The sequence below is a fragment of the Somniosus microcephalus genome, chromosome 34, assembly GCF_052327205.1.
Source record: "Somniosus microcephalus isolate GS21.2 chromosome 34, FLI_Smic_1.0, whole genome shotgun sequence".
In the NCBI taxonomy this organism is placed as follows: domain Eukaryota; kingdom Metazoa; phylum Chordata; class Chondrichthyes; order Squaliformes; family Somniosidae; genus Somniosus; species Somniosus microcephalus.
In genome coordinates, this window is record NC_141020.1 from 8,092,695 (window position 1) to 8,116,948 (window position 24,254).

A 24,254-nucleotide genomic window follows, 5' to 3' on the forward strand; every position below is an offset into this window, starting at 1 on the left:
TCTGGTCACCACACTTTAGGAAGGATGTGAAGGCCCTCGAGAGGGTGCAGAGGAGATTTACCAGAATGGTTCCGGGGATGGGGGACCTTAGCTACAAGGACAGGTTGGAGAAGCTGGATTTGTTTTCATTAGAGCAAAGGAGGTTGAGGGGTGATTTGATAAAAGGTGTACAAGATTATGACGGGTTTGGATAGGCTAGATGGGGAAAGGCTGTTCCCACTAGTTGATGGTACAAGGACTAGGGGAGACAGATTTACGGTTTTGGGCAAGAGATACAGGGACGTGAGGAAAAACCTTTTTACGCAGCGAGTGGTGAGGACCTGGAACTCGCAGCTGACGGAAGTGGTGGAAGCGGAGACAGTGTTTTCAAGGGGAGACTGGATAGACACTTAAGGGAAATAAACTTGCAGGGCTACGGGGATAGAGCGGGGGAATGGGACTTACTGGATTGCTCTACAGAGAGCCGGCGCAGACTCGATGGAACGAATAGCCTCCTGTGCCGTTATGACTCTACCCTAGCGAACCCTTTCATCATTCTGAAGCCCTCTATCATGTCACCCCCTCAGCCTTCTCTTTGAGCTCCAGTTTGTTCAGCCTTTCCTGATTGATGCCAGAACTGAGAGGTTCTTTCTCGTAAAAGGGAGCGAGATCATCGACCCGCCCACTGTAGAAAGCAGGCATGGATGGTGACATCCAACAGCACACAGCTGGATGGTGCTCGCTGCCTAGGAAGAATGGGCTTCTGGGTGAGGTGCCACAAGGCAGCCAACGCCCCAGGCATCGTAGCCCAGCCAGAGTTGGTGACCCCCGGGGAGGAAGGGTTTGGGGGGGAGGGGGTAGAAAAGTGGAGAAGATTATATACGATGGTTGGACACGGGGAGTGAGTGAGCACAAAGCAGCAGCAAGAGGAGTCACAAAAGAACAGCCAAGGGACAATATTGAGCAACGGAAGCAAAAAGGGACTGAATCAGTGCACAGGAGGACCTTGCCCGAGGGTGAACTGGCTCCTCTGTCGCTATCTACACCAGAATGCCCAGGGCTTTGCGGTTACCTCCCCCGATGGTACAAAGCAACAGCACCTTACCTGATAGGCACACTTTCTGTGCAATTTCTTCTGATCTTTGAACCATTGCATTAGGTCCTTCATGAACTGTAAAGTGACTGTCCCGTCTTCCAGTTTGGGCCCGGTATAATCGTCTTCGATTGCTAAACATGAAAAAAAAAAGCGCAAACCCAGGAGGCTGAGAGATTGCAACATGTACAGGCTCAAAACACAGGTTAGATGGAGGGGGAGAGACAGCACACTGCTAGCACTGGTGGGTGGGTGGTAAGGGGGCAGGGCCTCGTCACAGATCACTGAAACCTGGAAGCAGAGATGGGGTTTATTCGGCACCCCATCCCATCTAAAAGTAAAACCCTACTTCAGCACACCTGACAATACTGTGGGTAAGTAAAGGTACCACCTGATGTGGTACTATGCCACACAGACCAGCGGGTCCCAGGCAATGTTCCCATTCATTTTTTTTTTTTTTTTTTGGATGCGCAACCCAGTCTAATTTCCACGCACACGGGGCTTCACAGGACCTCCAGACAGCTCAATGGGAACACTGGTCCCAGGCTCAACTCCCGGCCTGTGCTGAAGCAGAGCTGTGGCATGCAGCACAGGTACGATGGGCCGAATGGCCTCCTTCTGTGCAGCATCAGTCTATGATTCTAATTAGCCTCAGTGCCATTGGGCTGGGGAATGGGGGGCAGGAGAGAGAGAGAGAGAGAGATGCAAGAGGAAAAAAAAAAATCAATGCCCCAGATCATAATCCAGTGATTGCCACTGGGAAGTGCGAGTACGGATATCATGTTCGGCTGTGATAAGCAATGCTCCCTCTAATTTACTTCTGAGTGTATGGCCCCTTTAACGGGTTGAGCGGCCCATTCAAATTCCCACGCATGCGCAATTTTTCTGTGTAAAAGCCGGTGAGCGGCCTGTGCGGGACCTCCAGACCGCTGCACAGCTCAACCGGAACACTGGCGATAACCCCTCCGTAACATCTTTAGGGCTCTTAGCCACCGGGATCAACTCAAGGAGTTGGGAAATACAGACTGAGAAAATACAATTTGAGCTTTTTCAAAAGGACGAAAGAAAGAGATTCTGTCCTGGTGGGGAGGTTTTTTTTTAAAGCTCAATAGGAACTGGAGCACGCGAGTATAAAATACAAAAGCAGCAGCGCATCTTTTCACGAGAGTTATTGATCACTCGATTACCAACAAGCGCAGTAGATCGGTAAGCATGCAGGTGCAGCAGGTGGTTAAGAAGGCAAATGGCCTTCGTAGCAAGAGGGTTCGAGTACAGGAAACAAGGATGTCTTGCTGCAGTTGTACAGGGCCTTGGTGAGACCGCATCTTGAGTATTGTGTGCAGTTTTGGTTGCCTTATCTGAGGAAGAATGTTCTTGCCATGGAGGGAGTGCAACGAAGATTCACCAGGCTGATACCTGGGATGGCAGGAATGACGTATGAGGAGAGATTGGGTCGATTGGGCTTATACTCGCTGGAGTTTAGAAGAATGAGAGGGGATCTCATTGAAACTTATAAAATTCTAACAGGACTAGACAGACTAGATGCAGGAAGGATGTTCCCGATGGCCGGGGAATCCAGAACCAGGGGTCACAGTCTAAGGATAAGGGGTAAGCCATTTAGGACAGAGATGAGGAGGAATTTCTTCACCCAGAGAGTGGTGAACCTGTGGAATTCTCTACCACAGAAGGCAGTGGAGGCCAATTCATTAAATATATTCAAGAAGGAGTTGGATATATTTCTTAAGGCTAAAGGGATCAAGGGATATGGGGAGAAGGTAGGGACAGGGTACTGAATTTGGATGATCAGCCATGATCTCATTGAATGGCGGAGCAGGCTCGAGGGGCCGAATGGCCTACTCCTGCTCCTATCTTCTATGTTTCTATGTAAATAGGAATTCACTGCAGACCTTCAAAAAAAGGGGCTCTGCCAAGTTCGAGAGTGGAGGCCACCTCGAGTTACGGAAGGTAGGTAAAGGACAGGCGACGACTTTTGATACAAGTGACTGCCCTCTCTTGGAGTTTGGCTGGATTGGAGAGGAATGTTCAAGAGCTTCTCTTAACTGGTCTAAGCTGTTGTCTTTTTTTCTGCCTCTCAGGAGATTGTACGACTGAGGTGGGGGTGCGGGGGGATGGGGGTAAGGTTGTAGAGGACAGACCCGCCGCTCATTGCCTGCCCTTTTCATAAGTCTGTGCGTCATCCAGCCGGCAACATTCACCCTCTGGGATCACGTGTGAAGAATGCCCAACTGGACCAGGTACCGGGGAGGGTGGGGGAATTAACACCAAGACAGAGGAGAGAATCTGGAAATGAATCAAGCAGACATCACGCACGATAGCAAAATACTGCAGATGCTGGAAATCCGAAACAACAACAGAAAATGCTGGAAAAACTCAGCAGGCCAGGCAACATCCGTGGAGAGAGAAATAGAGTCAACGTTTCGGGTCAAACCCTTTGTCAAGACTAAAGAAGCACAGGAAATGAAATAGATTAAGAGGCCAGGCTGGGAGAGAACAAAAGAGAAGAGACATAGGCCTAGAAATTCGGTGGGCTGCGCCACCAGTTAGCGCCCAAAGAGTGCACTCAGTGGCTTTAGCGCCACTGGCCACGCGATATTTAGCGGGGCGCTAATGGCGGCGTTAGCTTGTAGCGCTGCGCCGCCACCGATGACGTCATTGGTGTGCGCAGCGCCCCGCTCCCGATATTTGGTCGCGCCCGCCTCTAACGCCGGTCGCAAATCACGCCCGGTTCACAGGGCCTACCTGTGGCAGTAGTGGCGCAAATTAAGGTGGAGGTGTGGGGCGGCCATTTTTTCCGGTGGCCGCCTGCCAGCACCTCCTCGCGCCGCCCTCCCCGGCCTCCTGATCCACCCCCCGGGCAGTGCCGGCTGTGTCCCAAAAGCCCGGCACTTCTCCTCGGTGTCAGGCTCTTTTGCTGGCACTCGCGATCGGTGATCGCGCTGGTGCAGGCCCCTCCCCCTTAAGAAGGGGAGGAAGGCCTGCAGTACAGCAGCGCGCCGTGCCACAGCATGTGGCGCTGTGGCACGTAGCGCGGCGATATTCAGTTTGAGCGCCCCAAGCGGGACGCGGGGAGCCTCGAGTCCCTCTTGGGGCGCTCCCACTGAATATCGGGAGGGCGCAAGCGGCTCTGGCCGGAGCGCAAATTCCGGCGCCCAGGCGAGCTTGGCGCCCCAAACGCGGCGCCACCGAATTTTTAGCCCATTAAGAGGTATTCAAAACGAGACGAGATGGTGATAGGACTAGAGCCGTCTTTTGTCCCCGCTCTTAATGTCTCTTCTGTTTTCTCCCAGCCTGGCCTCAATCTATTTCATTTCCTGTGCTTCTTTAGTCTTGACAAAGGGTTCACCTGAAACATTGACTCCATTTTCTCTCCACAGATGTTGCCTGGCCTGCTGAGTTTTTCCAGCATTTTCTGTTGTTACAAGCAGACATCACGTTGTAGGAATCACGGGGAAATAAAACCATGGGCCTGTTGCTACAAGCTACTGTGACTCGCTCCCTAACTCAGGATCATTGGCAAAATGCTTGGGGGGAAAGTCACTGCTAGTCTGAGCAGATTCTGTAGCACACCATCTATTTAGGAGTAGCTAGTGAAACAGGAAAGGCAACGTTCTGATCTCAAACAAAGCTACCGTCAGTTCTGTGAGGAAAAGGGCATCATTTATTAATGCAGGTAGCCCCCCCCACCAAAGCCGGGCTCATAAAGCTACCGATACATATTCAGGCTCGCTGCTGGGGCAGAGGCTTCAGAGATCCGACTCTGAAGGTTATCCTGTGCACAATCCCCGTTTATTTTTAGACAGAGTTAATTCTGCAAGCATCACGGCAAATTCTGATGCAATGTAAACAACGCCCAACAGCCGCGACTCAGCATCGAAAACAAAATCATTTCACACACCAGAGAGCGAGATTTTTTTCATTACTTGGCTAGAGTTACAGACACGTGCACACCCGCGGTGAATGTGGCAGCCAAGATAGAGGGCTGCAACACGGCAGTCCCAGTTTGCTGACCCACACTCACTGTTAATGAGCCACTGAACCGCGAGTGCATCATCGCTAAGTTGGCCTACGGCCTGTATCCCAGACAGGAGAAGGAAATTTTAATGTCTTGCGCCTGAACTAGATAGAAATTTGGGTCCCTATCGAAAGCAGGCCCCCACTCCCCTTCCCCTCGCCGATTCATTCGGGCCTCTCCTGAAGGTGCTGACACTTTGCTGGCTCCATGGATGTCGAACACCCTCGTGTCTCACTAACAGCTAATCTTCAAGTGAGCCTAGCCAGCAAGGGCCAAACAGGAAATTGGACCACAAGAACCATCACATTCCAGGGCCATCCTGTCCTCATGGATGTCCAGACACACTCATGTTCCAGCAGTAACCACTAGATAGTGATTAGGAACAGGAACTCCAGCCGATTCCCCATCTCGAACCCAAGGGTCCAGCCCACCACACCCCCATCACCCTAGATCACATAACAAGAGACCGCGGATCAAAGCCTGAACATTCTATGTATCGGGAGAACCACAGGGAAGGTTTACGATCAGATTATTCTACTGTCTGCATCAGGCAGATCTTTGTCAGTTCCCTGATGGCCGAGCGAATAAGGCACCGTCTGCTGTAGTGCTGAGACACTCAGATTAGAAGATCCCGGGTTCAACTGCTGGCATGTGCCCAGTTAGCCAAGCAGAGATGAGGAGGGATTTCTTCACTCAAGAGTTGTGAATCTTTGGGTGCCCTCCCCATGGTCGAATAGCCCAGAGGGTTGCAGATGCTCAGTTGTTGAGTATATTCAAGGCTGAGATCGATAAGATTTTTGGACTTGAGGAATCAAGGGATATGGGGATCGGGCGGGAAAGTGGAGTTGAAATCGAAGATCAGTCATGATCTCATTGAATGGCAGAGCAGGCCAGAGGGGCCGTATGGCCTACTATTGCTCCTAATTCTTAATGTCCTTATGATCGGAGTTGTGGAATTAGCAGGGGCAACTGGTCTCAGGAGGGGGGAGGAAAAAGAAAATGAGCCCGAAGTTTGCACGGCGATGCTTCCCATGGTCAAATAGCCTAGCAGCACTTGTCCTCTAAACTCAAGAATAACAACCACTCAAGGCGAGTTACTGGGGGGCTCCTGGTACCTGCACCACAACAAGACTCAGTGCTTTCAGGAAGAGTTGAAAAAGAACCAGAGAGCGAGATGAGGAGAATTAATTTTACGCGGCGAGTTAGGCGATCTGGAAATGCACTGCCTGAATAGTAACTTTCAAAAAGGGGAATTGGATAAATACTCGAAGGGGAGAAATTTACCGGGCTGTGGGGAAAGGGCAGGGGGGAGTGGGGCTAATTGGACAGCTCGTTCAAGGAGCCAGTACAGGCCCGATGGGCCGAATGGCCTCCTTCCGTGCTGTATCATTCTATGATTCCCAGAGCTGGGGAAAGAACGGAGTGCGGGCTGGATCCACCTGCAGGTCCATCGCTCCGAGTGTGAAACGTGCAGTCTCCATTTTTAAAGCTGGCCACCTCCGATACTTACTCATGCTCTCGATGTCTAAAGAGTCCACCACCGACCTCTTCAGCTCGTCGTTTGCTATTGCACGCTCAAACGCTTTCTGTTTGACAATTTTGTTACATTCTTGGTATTTCATTTTAGCGTCTTTGTCATTGGGCTTCACCTTGACCACCTGCAACAGAACAGAAAAAGGCACATGGGTTACACCCGACTGCATGTCGCGTAGCGTTCATTAGTTGGGGGGGGGGGGGGGGGGGGGGGGGGAGAGAGGTGCAGAGACTGACCCTTCCCTGAAAGGCAAAGTCATAAGACATAGAACATAAGATGTAGGAGCAGGAGGTCACTCAGCCCCTCGAGCCTGCTCCGCCATTCAATAAGATCATGGCTGATCTGATCGTGGCCTCAACTCCACTTCCCAGCCCGCTCCCCATAACCCTCGACTCCCTTACCGTTCAAAAATCTGTCTATCTCCACCTTGAATATATTCAATGACCCAGCCCCCACAGCTCTCTGGGGTAGAGAATCCCAAAGGTTCACGACCCTCAGAGAAGAAATTCCTCCTTGTTTCCGATTTAAATGGGCGACCCTTTATTCCGAAATTATGCCCCCTATTTCTAGATTCCCCCACGAGGGGAAAAATCCTCTCAGCATCCACCCGGTCAATCCCCCTCAGAATCTTATATGTTTCAATAAGATCACCTCTCATTCTTCTAAACTCCAATGAGTATAGGCCCAACCTGCTCAACCTTTCCTCATAAGACAACCCCTTCATCCCAGGAGTCAACCGAGTGAACCTTCTCTGAACTGCCTCCAATGCAAGTATATCCCTCCTTAAATAAGGAGACCAAAACTGTACGCAGTACTCCAGGTGTGGTCTCACCAACCCACCCAGCCACACACTCATAAGAAAGAAGTCTGGAGTGAGAAAAGGCCATTCGGCCCATTGAGCCTGCTCCTTCCAATGTCATGGTCGTCCCCCCGTCCCCCCACAACCAACTCTGTTGATCCCAATGTCCATTCCTTGACTAGACAACACGTGTGAAGTCCAGGGAGCCGGGAGTTGGCTTTGCTGTGGAGTGACAAACGTACCAGCTGGATTTTTTTATTTAAAAAAAAACTTACTTGGGCCAACTGTATATAACAGCTACCCGAAGTCAAATACTCCAACTCAAATACAAGACCATCAACTGCAGGTTGGACACTGCCCGCGTGTTGTTAACGGGCTTATTTCATGTATTGGTGCCAATACATGAAATAAGATTAACAAGGATACCACCAGAAATGTCAGGTTATACCCATCAGGAAAGGACGAACAGGCCGGGTCTCTTTTTCTCTTGAAAAGAGAAGGCTGAGGGGGTGACCTAATAGAGGTCTTTAAAATTATGAAAGGTTTTGATAGAGTAGATACAAGAGAGAGTGTTTCCACTTGTGGGGCAAGAGCATAACTAGAGGCCATCAATATAAGTCACCAAGAAATCAAATAGGGAATTCAGAAGAAACTTCTTTACCCAGAGAGCGGTGAGAATGTGGAGCTCGCTACCACAGGGAGTGATTGAAGCGAATAGTGTCGATGCATTTAAGGGGAGGCTAGATCAGCATGCGAGGAAGAAGGGAATAGAGGGTTATGCTGATAAGAGTTAGATGAGGAAAGGTGAGAGGAGGCTCGAGTGGAGCATAAACGGCGGCATGGACTGCTTGGGCCAAATGGCCTGTTTCTGTGCTGTATATCCCGTGTAATATACCACTGAGAGATCATGCTTAAACCCAGTGAGCATTAACGGGACGTGATCTGCTTTGTGGGCGACTCCGAAACCATCTCAACTTGTTCCTACCACCAGCAACAGACCTATAAGCGCCAGCACTTCATTCTGATTACACAGCTCAAATTGTTCAAGGTTTGGAAGGACGCAGTTCCGAAAGGGGGGGGGGGCTTTTCCACGGTTCAAATGGACACACCGTATGGGACTGTCCAGAAATACAACTAAATGCCGGACTGGAAACTATCCGGCTCTCTTAGAAATGCCCAGCAACCTATTAAGCAGCGAGAGGGGAAAAACCTGCATACTTGACACACCCAAAATACTTGGTGAATTGCAGAATCGTTCGAGGACAACAAGCACACAAACACAGACAAGACGACAAATATTATATCATCAAAGAATCTCACCTTAAAACTAAAGCTGTCGGGACGGAGATGCGTTAGCAGCGATTTTAGTGGCAGAGTTTGAAAAAAAGGGGGGAGGGTAGAATGGGAGTGACGAGCCTGCACTAAAATAAGTCATGAATACACCCAACTTGTATTTAGAACAACTGACTGGATGTGGAATGATTCTCGATTGATCTTTTACAGGAGATTCATCACCCTTACAGCCTCGCTATAAATACCCTGACATTTCTGTGCATGCACCTGACTACATGCCGCAGCAACTGTTAAAACCTTTGCCAGCGTTTTATACAATTTGTTGGCGGGCGTTACATGGAATACGAGAAACAAAATCGGCACAAAGGACCCACATCGGGAGTCGGTCAAAATGAAAATGCCCAGACTTGCGCCTCGCTATCTTTTTTAATAAACTCACAGTGTGATTATAGGACTGTCTTACTGCTAGGGTTTCCTCGCTTCGGAGCAGAGAGGTGCGTGCGGACAGGCGGGAGGACATCTTGTTTGGACACTGGGAAGGCACGGCACTTTTAAATACCAACCGCAGGCCATCCTACAAATCAGCTCAGCAGGCCAGGCAGCATCCGTGGAGAGAGAAAGAGAGTTAACGTTTCAGGTCGAAGACCTTGCGTCAGAAAGGTCTTCGACCTGAAACGTTAACTCTCTTTCTCTCTCCACCGATGCTGCCTGGCCTGCTGAGTTTTTCCAGCGTTTTCTGTTGTTATTTCGGATTTCCAGCATCCGTAGTATTTTGCTATCCTACAAAGCGGCTCCCCCACCCTCGGTTTGTGTTCAGTGCTTCAAGCGCCACACATTTTTCTCTCTTTAATTAGTCAGGCTCCTGCGAAGGTTCAATTGTCAATGGTGGTGTGCGACCAGCCAGGGAATGGTTAGCCGGGGCTCCTGCCATTCCTGTTGGAACCCGTAGGGGGCGCGGGCGGACAGGAGTCAACTCAGCTGCGATGACCCCCACAGTCGAACAGCCTACCTGCACTCAGCTATATAAGATCACACATGAACGATCGACCGGTTCTGTGGCACTGTACCCCAACGTGTTTGCATATTCAGCAGAAGTGAAAGCGAGAAAACAACTTGTATTTATATAGCGCCTTTAACGTAGTAAACCGGCCCAAGGTGCTTTGCAGGAGCGTTATAAAACAAAATTTGACACCGAGCCACATAAAGGGGATATTAGGACAGGTGACCAAAAGCTTGGTCAAAGAAAAAGGTAGGTTTTAAGGAAGAAAGAGAGGTAGAGAGGTTTAGGGAGGGAATTCCAGAGCTTAGGACCTAGGCAGCTGAAGGCACGGCCGTCAGTGATGGAGCGATTAAAATCAGGAATACTCAAAGAGGCCAGGACTAGATGAGCGCAGAGATCTCGGGGGTTGCGGGGCTGGAGGAGATTACAGAAATAGGGAGGGGGCGAGGGCATGGGGGGGATTTGAAAACAAGGATGAGAATTTTAAAAATCGAGGTGTTGCTTAACCGGGAGCCAATGTTGGTCAACGAGCACAGGGGGTGATGGGTGAACGGGACTTGGTGCGAGTTAGGACACGGGGCAGCCAAGGCTCACTGTTACAACAGAGATAAATAACAAAAGGAAGAAGGAATGTGCATTCATTTACCCCCATCACATCCTCAGGATGTCCCAAAGCGCTCCACAGCCAACAAATTACTTAAGTGCAGTCACTTGCGTAGGAAAGTGCAGCAGTCACTGTGTGCACAGCAAGGTCCCACAAACAGTAAGGAGATAAATAACCAATTTGATATGCATTGGTGATGTTGGGTTGAAGGACAAATGTTGGCCAGGGTACTGGGAGCCATCCCTGCTCCTCTTTGACAAAATGCCACATGATCTTTTACGTCCACGGGTCTGATTTAGCCTCGCACCTCAAAGACGGCGCCTCTGACAATGCAGCACTCCCTCAGTATTGCGCTGGTAGGCCAGCCACGGTACTGCAGTGGCGTTTGAACCCACGACCTTCTGATTCACAGAGGCGACCCACTGAGCCAAACTGACGGGAACAAATAAAGCAAACTTCCTCTTTTAGAAACAAGCTCCCCGCATTAAAACTCGCGAGATGTGTGTTATAAATTCCCTTCCCCTGTGGACTTACAATCCGAGCTCACGAGCACCCATTTTTAGCCTGCACAGAGTGGCGGATACTTGGAGTTGTCCCGGTGTTATTCGGCTCTGCCACTCTATCGGCCTGGATTAAAAAAGAACAGCCCTCAGCAGAGAAGTGGGACGGGGGTGGGGGGACACACTAATTCTGTTAGCATACGCTGTAAATATAGTCAGTCAGTCTACAGGAGTGCAATGCTGCATTTCGCTTTACAGTTTTGTTACAAGAGATTACAGTAAACAGTAAAAAAAAGTTTTCATACCAAGGGCTGTGCCCAAACACTGAGTACAAAGTACTGGTGCTTACAGGCCCGTCACTGATCGTGACAGCAGTGTGAGTAAGTTGAGGTGAGCACTAGCTCACGAGGCACCCCCTGTGGCTCAGTGGGTTTGCAACGTTTTTGCTGACCGCCATCGGCTCCCGGTCCAGCAACGTCTCAATTTTAAACAACAACAAAAAATGCTGGAAATACTCAGCAGGCCAGGCAGCATCCGTGGCGAGAGAAACAGAGTTAACGTTTCAGGTCTGGGACCCTTCATCAGACCCAGACCTGAAACATTGACTCTGTTTCTCTCTCCACGGATGCTGCCTGGCCTGCCGAGCATTTCCAGCATTTTCTGCTGTTATTTCAGATTTCCAGCATCCGCAGTATTTTGCTATTATATTGTCTCAATTTTAAAGTTCTTAATCTGGTTTTCAAATCCTTCCCTATCTTTAATCTCCTCCAGCCCCCAAAACCCCTGGAGATCTCCGCGCTCCTCCAATTCTGGCCACTTGTGCAACCCCGATTTTAATCGCTCCATCATTGACGGCCGTGCCTCCAGCTGCCTGGGCCCTAAGCTCTGGAATTCCCTCCCTAAACCTCTCTCTCCTTCTTTAAGATGCTCCGTAAAACCGACCTCTTTGACCTGGATTTTGGTCACCTGTCCTAATATCTCATGTAGCTCGGTGTCAAATTTTGTTTGATAACCCTCGTTGGGGCGTTTTACTACGTTAAAGGCGCTATATAAATGTAAGTTGTTGATTAGCTGCAAGATCCCACGGCCACTATTTCGAAGAAGAGGAGAGTTCTCCCCCGGTGCCCTGGCCAAATATTTATCCCTCAATCAACATTACTAAAAAAAAAATTATCCGGTCATTATCATGTTGCTGTTTGTGGGAGCTTGCTGTGCGCAAATTGGCTGCCGCGTTTTCTACATTACAACAGTGACTACACTTCAAAAAGTACTTCATTGGCAGTAAAGCGCTTTGGGATGTCCGGTGGTCGTGAAAGACGCTATATAAATGCAAGTCTTTTTTTCTCTCCTGCGCCTGAAACAAAATCAGGAGATTCCACTCACCGTATCGTAGTCTTTGAGTGCAGCCTTAAACTTGCCCAGCGCCATGTTGGCGGTCGCACGCCTGTAGTACCCTTTAATGTATTTCTTGTCCAGGTCCAGCGCCTTGGTGGCGTCTGACAAGGCGTAGCCATAACATTCAGTCCGTAAGTATGCCAAGCTACGGTTTCCGTAATAAATAGCATTCTGCGCGTTCATCTCGATGGCCAGCGTGTAATACTTAATGGCATTGTCATACTCCTTGTCTGCGGGGGCAAAAAGCCATCGTTAGAAAGTGACAACAGGCAATGCAGCCAGATAGAGTTCGCAGCGTTAAACAGAAATTATACACAAACTTGAGAGATTGGGTCGATTGGGCTTATACTCGCTGGAGTTTAGAAGAATGAGAGGGGATCTCATTGAAACTTATGAAATTCTAACAGGACTAGACAGACTGGATGCAGGGTGTTCCTGATGGCGGGGTAGTCCAGAACCAGGGGTCACAGTCTAAGGATAAGAGGTAAGCCATTTAGGACAGAGATGAGGAGGAATTTCTTCACCCAGAGAGTGGTGAACCTGTGGAATTCTCTACCACAGAAGGCAGTGGAGGCCAATTCATTAAATATATTCAAGAAGGAGTTGGATATATTTCTTGAGGCTAAAGGGATCAAGGGATATGGGGAGAAGGCAGGGACAGGGTACTGAGTTTGGATGATCAGCCATGATCTTATTGAATGGCGGAGCAGGCTCGAGGGGTCGAATGGCCTACTCCTGCTCCTGTCTTCTATGTTCCTATGTAACCTTGACTAACTGTATTGGACAAGGCAGCTGGGGAATTTCAATTCAGTTAATTAAATAAATCTGGAATAAAAAGCTAGCGTCAGTAATGGTGACCATGAAACTACCGGATTGTCGTAAAAACCCACCTGGTTCACTAATGTCCTTTAGTGGAAGGAAATCTGCTGCCCTTACCCGGTCTGGCCGCTATGTGATTCCAGACCCACAGCAATGTGGTTGACTCTCCCAGCAAGCCACTCAATTGTAACAAACCGCTACAAACAAGTATCCCAGACTGCAGCGGTTCAAGGCGGCGGCTCACCACCACCTTCTCATGGGCAATTAGGAATGGGCAATAAATGCTGGCCTTGCCAGCGACGCCCACATCCAGTGAATGAATCATTTTTTAAAAAGCCAACACTGTTTACAGATTTTGCATGACGTGCAAGTCAGAATTCAGGGGTGACCAGCCTAATCTGGACCTTAAATAGTAGCACCCCCCCATAATTCCTCTCCCATCCTTTTCTAAAGGTGCTCATTCATAGAAGAAGATAGGAGCAGGAGTAGGCCATTCGGCCCCTCGAGCCTGCTCCGCCATTCAATGAGATCATGGCTGATCATCCACATCCAGTACCCTGTCCCTGCCTTCTCCCCATATCCCTTGATCCCTTTAGCCTTAAGAAATATATCCAACTCCTTCTTGAATATATTTAATGAATTGGCCTCTACTGCCCTGTGTGGCAGAGAATTCCACAGGTTCACCACTCTCTGGGTGAAGAAATTCCTTCTCATCTCTGTCCTAAATGGCTTACCCCTTATCCTTAGACTGTGACCCCTGGTTCTGGACTCCCCCGCCATCAGGAACATCCTTCCTGCATCTAGTCTGTCTAGTCCTGTTAGAATGTTATAAGTTTCAATGAGATCCCCTCTCATTCTTCTAAACTCCAGCGAATATAAGCCTAATCGACCCAATCTCTCCTCATACGTCATTCCTGCCATCCCAGGTATCAGTCTGGTGAATCTTCGCTGCACTCCCTCCATGGCAAGAACATCCTTCCTCAGATAAGTTACTGGGTTCCATCACACAGGCAGCTTTCCCCGCTGCCCATCCTTCCTGCGTGAAGGTGGACTTTAGGAGCACTCGCTGGCTGTTCCGCCATGGACAGCATCACCGCCCACCTCAATCCTGCCCTCACCCTGTGCCCTCACCAATCTCGGGTCGCTGGCTACTAAATCGGGAACAATGTACCCACTCCTGCGCTGGCAGGCAAGGGAGCAATTACCCCATTGCTGGGACAGGGGGACCCATTACTTTCGATTTATGTTTACACAGCAAATGTAGCACAAACTGTTCAAAGAGCACTCTGAGTGGAAATTAAGTGATTTTAGTCATTAAAATGTGTATTGTTCCTTCAGCATCAGCTCTTTCTAGAGGGGGACACTGCTGCAGCTAAGCTCAGTAGCAGCATCATCGCCTCCAAGTCAGAAGGTTGTGGATGCAAGCCGCTCTCCTGGATTTGAGCACGGGTAATCATACAAGGAGGCGGCCATTCAGCCCCTCGAGCTTATTCTGCCATTCAATCAGCTCATGGCTGGTCCCCGGACCACATCTCCAGTTACTCGCCTTTACGCCACGTTCCTCGATAGCTTTACACAACAAAAATCCCATGGATCTCGAGTCTTGAAAATTTCAACTCACCCAGCGGCCAAATCAAGGCCGCTATTTCAGTGCTGCATTGCCATAGGGGTCAGCGCGTGGAGGAGGCGTTAAAACAAAGACCCGCCTACCTGTTCAGGGGGACGCGAACTATCCCACGGCACCACTTGTCGGGAGTTCCTTCAGTGCCCTGGCCAACATCTGTCCCAAATCCAACTCCGCCAACGACAGATTAACTGATCGTTCATCGCATTGTAGTTAGTGGGATCTTGTGGTGCACAAATTGGCTGCCACTTTTGTTTACATAAACAACACTGACTACCACTTCTAAATTCATCAGCCTTTGGGATGTCCTGAGATCATGAAAGCAGTCATGTAAATGCAAGCAGCTTATAGTGGCTGCGCACTCTTCTGAATACAGTATTGCCAACTCTCGCGATGCCATTCCATCTGGCGACGGAACATCTAAATCTTGGGATTTTGGTGGGGGGGGGGGGGGGGGGGGGGGGGAAAGGAGATTTGCGCATGTGCGAAAAAAAAACAGGTTCAGCGGGCTTTCCATAACACCCATTGAGTTCTTCACTCCGCCGCCATCATATATAAACACGCACAGGCGAGGGCCAGGATTACATAGGATATACGGCACAGAAACAGGCCATTCGGCCCAACCAGTCCATGCCGGCGTTTATGCTCCACTCGAGCCTCCTCCCGTCTTTCCTCATCTAAATCCATCAGCATAACCCTCTATTCCCTTCTCCCTCAGATGCTTGTCCAGTCTCCCCTTAAATGCATCGATACTATTCGCTTCAACCACTCCCTGGTGGTGGCGAGTTCCACACTCTCACCACTCTCTCTCTCTCACAATCGGTGAACAAACGACCAAGTGAGCTGCCCCCTCACCCTCCCTCCGAGCGGAGGGAGCCGCGCTCAGCTTCCTCCCCTCCGGCCCCTGGCTGATGACAGCACCGCTGTCCCTGTTGTGTTGATTGGCTCCGTGACCTTGGACCCCGTCCTCCTCCTCCTCCCCCTCGCGAATGCCGAGAGAGCTCGTGATATCTTGTGCCGCCTGCAGGTTTACCGTGATAACGGAGAGGCAGAGCGAAGCGGCTAGAGCACAAGGTTGGGGGGGGGGGGGGGGGGGGGGAAAGCAAAAGACGGTTGAACAGAAGAACTCGATCGTGAAACCAAGTCAAGTATTGAAGCCTTAAATGAATCCGGTTTATGGAGAGTATAGTATTATGGAGGGTGCTGTAATCCGCTGCCAGGTACCAGCTTCAAATAAATTAGAGTTTTCTCACTCCAGGTTAAAGAGGAATCTAATAAAGGGTTTTCAAAATTATGAATGGTTTTGAGAGGGCAAAGAGTGAAAGGCTGGTTGGTGAATTGGTAACAATTGTAATTATTAGTGTCAAAGACAAAGTTAGAAATGTTTTCATAGGGCTTTACCACAAGTGGCCATTGAGATAGGCACTTTAACTTTACTTAAAAAGAAATTGGGTAAATATTTGAAAAGGAATGAATACAAAAAAAAAATCATACGGGCAAAGGAAACGGGATTAGGATAGCTCCAGTTAAAAGGTTAGCACCATAATACGGCACAATGGAGCAAATAGTCGCCATCATTTCTATGATTTAATTGATTTTATAGCGCAAATTGAAGTTGGATGGGCAGGTTAGGGTTCTAGAGGGATGAGCTTTTGCAGGCCGAATCCCTGTGGTTGGGCAGCTGCAGGGACTGCACTGCGCGGTGGTGGTAACAGGTAGGGTTTTTGAAAAGTTGTGTGTGTAAAGTATTTTCAGCTGCGGTAATATCGTTTTTGCGAAGAGCTGTGACCTGCTAAAAGGTTAAATAAAGCTACGCGATGCTGAGGATGTTGTGGATAGCACATTCAGTGAGTTGGTCACACCGCAGGTAAAGGCTAGCTCAGACAGTAAATGGGTGACCAAAAGGCAGGGTAAAGGCAGGAAGGTAGTGCAGGAGTCACCTGCGGTCATCTCCCTCCAAAACAGGTTTACCGTTTTGGGTACTGTTGGGGGAGATGACTTATCAGGGGAAGGCACCAGCAGCCAGGTTCAGGGCACCATGACTGGCTCTGCTGCACAGAAGGGCGGGAAAAAGAGGGATAGGGCTATAGTGATAGGGGATTCAATTGTAAGGGGGATAGATAGGAGTTTCTGTGGCCGAGACCGAGACTCCAAGATGGTATGTTGCCTCCCTGGTGCAAGGGTCAAGGATGTCTCGGAGCGGGTGCAGAGCATTCTGAAGGGGGAGGGGGATCAGCCAGTTGTCGTGGTACATGTAGGTACCAACGATGTAGGTAAAAAGAGGGAGGAGGTCCTACAAGCTGAATTTAGGGAGTTAGGAGCTAAATTGAAAAGTAGGACCTCAAAGGTAGTAATCTCTGGATTGCTACCAGTGCCACGAGCTAATAAGTTTAGAGAGAGTAAGATAGATAAGCTAAATACGTGGCTTGAGCAGTGGTGCAAGGGAGAGGGATTTAAATTCTTGAGGCATTGGAACCAGTTCTTGGGGAGGAGTGACCTGTACCAAGGGGACGGTCTACACCTGAACTGTGAGGGAGCCGATGTCCTCGGGGTAATATTTTCTAGGGCGGTTCGGGAGGATTTAAACTAATTTGGCAGGGGGATGGGAACCTAGATAGTGGAAAAGAGGGAAGTCATATGAAGTCAGAAATAGATGGTAGAAAGGTGAGAAGCAATAAGCAAAGGAGAGAAACACAAAGGGCCAAACTAATTCATAATGAGAGTGTGAAAAAAGCAAGCCTGAAGGCTTTGTATCTTAATGCTAGAAGCATTAGGAACAAGGTGGATGAATTAGTTGTGGAAATAGAGGTAAACAAGTATGATTTGATTGGGATTACAGAAACGTGGCTGCAGGGTGGGCAAGGCTGGGAACTTAACATCCAGGGATATACAATATTTAGGAAGGATCGGCAAAAAGGTAGGGGAGGTGGGGTAGCATTGCTGGTAAAGGAGGGGATTAATGTAATGGAAAGGAAGGATATTAACTCGGATGAAACGGAATCTGTATGGGTAGAAATGAGAAATAGCAAGGGGAGGAAAACGTTAGTGGGTGTGATATATAGGCCTCCAAATAGTAATATGGAGGTGAGGGAAGGCATAAAAAGGGAAATTAGAGAAGCGTGCGATAAGAGCACAGCTGTCATCATGGGTGACTTTAATTTACATATTGATTGGACTACCCAAATTAGTAAAAATTCTGAGGAGGAGGAATTCCTGGAATGTTTTCGGGACGGTTATCTGGACCAATATGTCGAGGAGCCGACTCGAGATCAGGCCATTTTAGACTGGGTATTGTGCAATGAGAAGGGACTTATCAACAATCTTCTTTTACGAGGCCCCTTGGGTCAGAGCGATCATAATATGATCGAGCTCTCAGTCGAGATGGAGAGTGAGGAAATTGAATCAGAGACTAAGGTCCAGAACTTAAATAAAGGGAATTACGAGGGTATGAGACGGGAATTGGGTAAGATTGATTGGGTGGTGTTTCTGGGGGGATTGACAGTGGATAGACAATGGCAAGCATTCAAAGATAGAATGGAAGAATTCCAGAACATGTTTATACCGGTTTGGCATAAAAATAAACCTAAAAAGGTGGCTCAACCGTGGATAACGAGGGAAATTAGGGACAGCATAAAATCAAAAAAAAGGGCATATCAACTGGCAAAAAAAGCACCAGACCGGAAGATTGGGGGCAGTACAGGATACAGCAAAAGAGGACAAAGGGATTAATCAGGAAGGGGAAAATAGAATACGAAAGTAAACTTGCAGCAAACATAAAGACAGACTGCAAAAGCTTTTATCGGTATATCAGGAGGAAAAGACTGGTAAAATCCCAAGTCGGTCCCCTGCAGTCCGATTCGGGAGAATATATAATGGAGAATAAGGAAATGGCAGACCAATTAAACTCATACTTTGGTTCTGTATTCACAAAGGAGGACACAAATAACCTCCCAGGAATATCGGCAAACATAGGGACTAATGAGAGGGAGGAGCTGACAGAAATTAGTATCTCTAGGGATATGGTGTTGGGTAAGTTGAGGGGACTGAAGGCCGACAAATCCCCGGGGCCTGATAAACTACATCCTAGGGTACTTAAGGAGGTGGCCCTGGAGATAGCAGATGCTCTAAGGATCATCTTCCGGAACTCCATTGACTCGGGAACAGTACCCGTGGATTGGAGGGTAGCTAATGTTACCCCAATATTTAAAAAGGGGGGTAGAGAGAAAGCAGGGAATTATAGACCAGTAAGCCTTACATCGGTTGTGGGCAAAATGCTAGAGTCCATTATTAAGGATAAAATAGCGGAGCACTTGACAAATGGGGAAAGGATCGGACAGAGTCAACATGGATTTACAAAGGGTAAATCGTGTTTGACTAATCTGCTGGAATTTTTTGAGGAAGTAACTGGTAAAATAGATGGGGGAGAGCCAGTGGATGTGGTGTACCTTGACTTCCAGAAAGCCTTCGATAAGGTTCCACACAAAAGATTATCATGCAAAATTAAGGCTCATGGGATTGGGGGCAAAGTATTAACGTGGATAGAGAACTGGCTGGCGGATAGAAAACAGAGAGTTGGAATAAACGGCTCGTTTTCGGAGTGGCAGGCAGTGACCAGCGGGGTGCCGCAAGGATCTGTCCTGGGACCCCAGCTGTTCACAATATATATATAAATGATCTGGATCAGGGAATTGGATGCAATATTTCCAAATTCGCTGACGACACTAAACTAGGAGGAGGGGTGGGCTCTGATGAGGATGTCAGGAGGCTACAGTGCGATTTGGACAGGTTGGGGGAATGGGCGGATACGTGGCAGATGCACTATAATGTGGATAAATGCGAGGTTATCCACTTTGGGGGTAAAAACAGGAGGGTAGATTATTATCTAAATGGCAATAGATTGGGAGATGGGGAAGTGCAGAGGGACCTGGGTGTTCTTGTGCACCAGTCACTGAAGGAGAGCATGCAGGTGCAACAGGCGATTAAGAAGGCAAATGGTATGTTGGCCTTCATATCAAGGGGGTTCGAGTATAGGAATAGGGATACCTTACTACAGCTGTACAAGGTGCTGGTGAGACCGCATCTGGAGTATTGTGTACAGTTTTGGTCGCCCCATCTGCGGAAGGATGTTCTTGCCATGGAAAGAGTGCAGCGGCGATTCACCAGGCTGATACCTGGAATGGCGGGAATGACCTACGAGGAGAGATTGAATAGTTTGGGCTTGTACTCACTGGAGTTTAGAAGATTGAGAGGGGATCTCATCGAAACATATAAAATTATGGCAGGCCTGGACAGGCTGAATTCAGAGAGAATGTTTCCAATGGCAGGGGAGCACAGAACCAGGGGCCACAGTCTAAAAATAGCGGGCAAATCATTTAAAACAGAGATGAGGAAGAATTTCTTCACTCAAAGAGTGGTGAGCCTGTGGAATTCCCTGTCACAGAGGGCTGTGAAGGCTAATTCAATAAATATTTTCAAGAGAGAATTGGATATATTTCTGAAGGCTAAGGGGATTAAGGGTTACGGAGAAAAGGCGGGGACGGGGTACTGAACTGGTAAGATCAGCTAAGATCTCAGACGAAGATCAGCCATGATCTCATTGAATGGTGGAGCAGGCTCGAAGGGCCGAATGGCCTACTCCTGTTCCTATCTCTATGTTTCTATGTTTCTATAAACAAATGGTTGATCACAGAGTCGTAGAAATTTACAGCACAGAAGGAGGCCATTCGGCCCATCGTGTCTGCGCCGGCCGACGAAGAGCGATCCAGCCTAATCCCACTCTCCAGCACTTGGGTCCGTAACCCTCTGGTTACGGCACTTCAAGTGCGTATCCAAGTACTTTTTAATTGTGATGAGGGTTTCTGCCTCTACCACCCTTTCAGGCAGTGAGTTCCAGAACCCCACCACCCTCTGGGAGAAAACATAGAAGATAGGAGCAGGAGTAGGCCATTTGGCCCCTCGAGCCTGCTCCGCCATTCAATGAGATCATGGCTGATCATCCAAATTCAGTACCCTGTCCCTGCTTTCTCCCCATATCCCTTTAGCCTTAAGAAATATATCCAACTCCTTCTTGAATATATTTAATGCATTTGCCTCCACTGCCTTCCGTGGTAGAGAATTCCACAGGTTCACCACTCTCTGGGTGAAGAAATTCCTCCTCATCTCTGGCCTAAATGGCTTACCCCTTATCCTTAGACTGTGACCCCTGGTTCTGGACTCCCCGACCATCGGGAACATCCTTCCTGCATCTAGTCTGTCCAGTCCTGTTAGAATTTTATAAGTTTCAATGAGATCCCCTCTCATTCTTCTAAACTCCAGCGAGTATAAGCCCAATCGACCTGATCTCTCCTCATACGTCATTCCTGCCATCCCCGGTATTTAGCCTTAAGAAATATATCTAACTCCTTCTTGAATATATTTAATGAATGAATTGGCCTCAACTGCCTTCTGTGGTAGAGGGCACAACTCCCCTCTCAAGTTCTCAACTCCCCTCTAATCCTTCCACCAGTTACTTTAAATCTATGCCCCCTGACTAATGACCTCTCTGCTAAGGGAATTACATTTGGAGATAAATAGCAACTCATGATTTCTTACCAAACCACATTTTTTTTTTATATAAACAAACAGAGTTTGTCTCCTGATTTATGAGGGTTGGCATTACTGTGAATATAATCACTTTTTTTCCCCCAAGCTTGCCCACCATCTTTGTCTTGTTTGCCTTCTGTGCCTGCCTGCCTACAGGCCAACAGTCAGTGATGGGAGGCCACTGTTCTGTGGAACTTCGATTAGATTAATGCCCACAACTCACTCACTCTTGAATAAGCATTCTTTTAGGTCAGAAGCGATTTACTAGAATGGTTCCAGGAATGAGGAACTTCAGTTATGTGGAGAGACTGGAGAAGCTGGGGCTGTTCTCCTTACAGCAGAGTTAAGGGGATATTTAATAGAGGTGTTCAAAATCATGAACAGTTTTGCTAGAGTAAATACATAGAAACATAGAAGATAGGAGCAGGAGTAGGCCATTCGGCCCCTCGAGCCTGCTCCGCCATTCAATGAGATCATGGCTGATCATCCAAATTCAGTACCCTGTCCCTGCCTTCTCCCTATATCCCTTGAGCCTTAAGAAATATATCCAACTCCTCCTTGAATATATTTAATGAATTGGCCTCCACCGCCCTCTGTGGTAGAGAATTCCACAGGTTCACCACTCTCTGGGTGAAGAAATTCCTCCTCATCTCAGTCATAAATGGCTTACCCCTTATCCTTAGACTATGACCCCTAGTTCTGGACTCCCCGGCCATCGGGAACATCCTTCCTGCATCTAGTCTGTCCAGGCCTGACAGAATTTTATAGGTTTCGATGAGATCCCCTCTCAATCTTCTAAACTCCAGTGAGTACAAGCCCAATCGACCCAATCTCTCCTCATACGTCATTCCTGCCATCCCAGGTATCAGCCTGGTGAATCTTCGCTGCACTCCTTCCATGGCAAGAACATCCTTCCTCAGATAGGGAGAAACTGTTTCCAGTGGCAGAAGGGTCGGTAACCAGGGGAAACAGATTTAAATATTGGCCAAGGCACCAGGGATAACTCCTCTGCAAAATAGTGCCATGGGATCTTGAACGTCCACCTGAGAGCGCAGATGGGGCCTCGGTTTAACGTCTCAACTCACCTGGGCTATCCCTTTAAAACCATTGCTGAAGCACTCCTTGTGAGAGTGGTTGTAATAGGTAAATGCAGATAATCGGAAATGCTTGAAGTCAATATGGAAATAGTAACTGCCTGTAAATTTCAGTCCTCTGGGCAAAGACTGGCTCTTTAAAGAATTAAACTGCTTTGCAATGTGCTATGAACATACACTAGGCTATTATAGATACGCAAGATCGTGTGCGTGCAATTCTCATCATATTAAGATAGTTCCCCATCTGTCAGATATTGCCAATCTCTATGGTACCCGCCCCCCTCCCCTCCCTATGGCTCACTATCTGGCATCCAACCTCCCCAATAGTTACTAATATCCCTCTATCTGGTAGGGAATCTCACCAATATTACTAATACCCCACTATCTGGCAGGGAATCTCCCCAATAGTTACTAATATCTGACTATCTGGCAGAGATTCTAGCCAATAATTACTAATACCTCACTATCTGGCAGGTAATCTCCCCAATAGTCACTAATACCTCATTATCTGGCAGAGAATCTCCCCAGTAGTTAATAACACCTCACTGTCTGGCAGGCAATCTCCCCAATAGTTACTAATGCCTCACTATCTGGCAGGGAATCTCCCCAATAGTTACTAATACCTCACTATCTGGCAGGGAATCTCCCCAATAGTTACTAATACCCCACTATCTGGCAGGGAATCCCCCTAATAGTTACTAATACCTCACTATCTGGCTGGCAATCTCCCCAATAGTTACTAACACCTCACTATCTGGCAGGCAATCTCCCCAGTAGTTACTAATACCTCACTATCTGGCAGGCAATCTCCCCAACAGTTACTAATACCTCACTATCTGGCAGGGAAACACCCCCATGGTTATTAACGCCTCACTATCTGGCAGGAAATCGCCCCCATGGTTATTAATGCCTCACTATCTGGCAGGAAATCTCCATGGTTATTAATGCCTCACTATCTGGCAGAGAATCTCCCCCATGGTTACTAATGCCTCACTATCTGGCAGGAAATCTCCCGCATGGTTATTAATACCTCACTATCTGGCAGGAAATCTCCCCCATGGTTATTAATGCCTCACTATCTGGCAGAGAATCTCCCCCATGGTTATTAATGCCTCACTATCTGACAGGGAATCTCCCCCATGGTTATTAATGCCTCATTATCTGGCAGAGAATCTCCCCCATGGTTACTAATGCCTCACTATCTGGCAGGAAATCTCCCCCATGGTTATTAATACCTCACTATCTGGCAGGAAATCTCCCCCATGGTTATTAATACCTCACTATCTAGCAGAGAATCTCCCCCATGGTTATTAATGCCTCACTATCTGGCAGGGAATCTCCCCCATGGTTATTAATGCCTCATTATTTGGCAGTGCCGACTTTCTCCTCACACACGAGGGGCCGGAACCGGCTCAAGGCCTCCGGGCAACAAGCCCTCAACCCTGCCTCTCCTTACCTTTGAAATACTGGTTGGCCTTGGTCTTCAGCCCCTCGGCCCGCTCCCATTCCGCCTTCTCGCCGCTCGCCCCATCCGTGCCCTCCGCCATTTTGTCCCTCCTGCCATAAAACCCCCCCCGCCCCTCTCCTATCCTCGCCGGCCTTAGCAACCGGTCGTAAAAGAAACAGCGCCGCCGGCCGGCCGGTGTCGTAAAAAAAAAGCCTCGGGGCGGGGCTGGGTGACGTCACCCGCTGCCGGCCGCGGGCGGGTTACCCAGAGACCCGGGGGAGGCGCGCGCGGGATCCCCGGCACCGACCCGTGCTCTGCAAAACGATTTAAAACATCGCCTCACTGCCCCATGCACTGCAATTAAACATCGTCTGACTGTTCCATGCAATGCAATTAAATATCACCTCACTGTCCCATGCAATGCAATTAAATATCGCCTCACTGTCCCATGCAAAGCA

General features: G+C 48.5%; 1 protein-coding gene across 2 annotated transcripts in view; it reads right to left on the reverse strand.

The window, feature by feature from the left end:
- The window catches only part of ppp5c (protein phosphatase 5, catalytic subunit), a 50,296-nt gene extending 26,381 nt beyond the window's left edge, over nt 1-23,915 (reverse strand). The window contains exons 1-4 of one of the 2 annotated variants that reach the window (XM_085973323.1): nt 23,806-23,915; nt 12,219-12,460; nt 6,616-6,763; nt 1,085-1,206 (exon numbers count right to left, since the gene is read on the reverse strand). In XM_085973323.1, the coding sequence (XP_085829449.1) occupies nt 1,085-1,206; nt 6,616-6,763; nt 12,219-12,460; nt 23,806-23,896 (603 nt within the window). In that variant the 5' untranslated portion in view covers nt 23,897-23,915. Of the gene's footprint in view, nt 1-1,084; nt 1,207-6,615; nt 6,764-9,170; nt 9,267-12,218; nt 12,461-23,805 lie in introns of those variants that run through there. The other variant, XM_085973324.1, reaches the window with a different exon arrangement.
- Between the last annotated feature and the right edge of the window lie 339 nt (nt 23,916-24,254).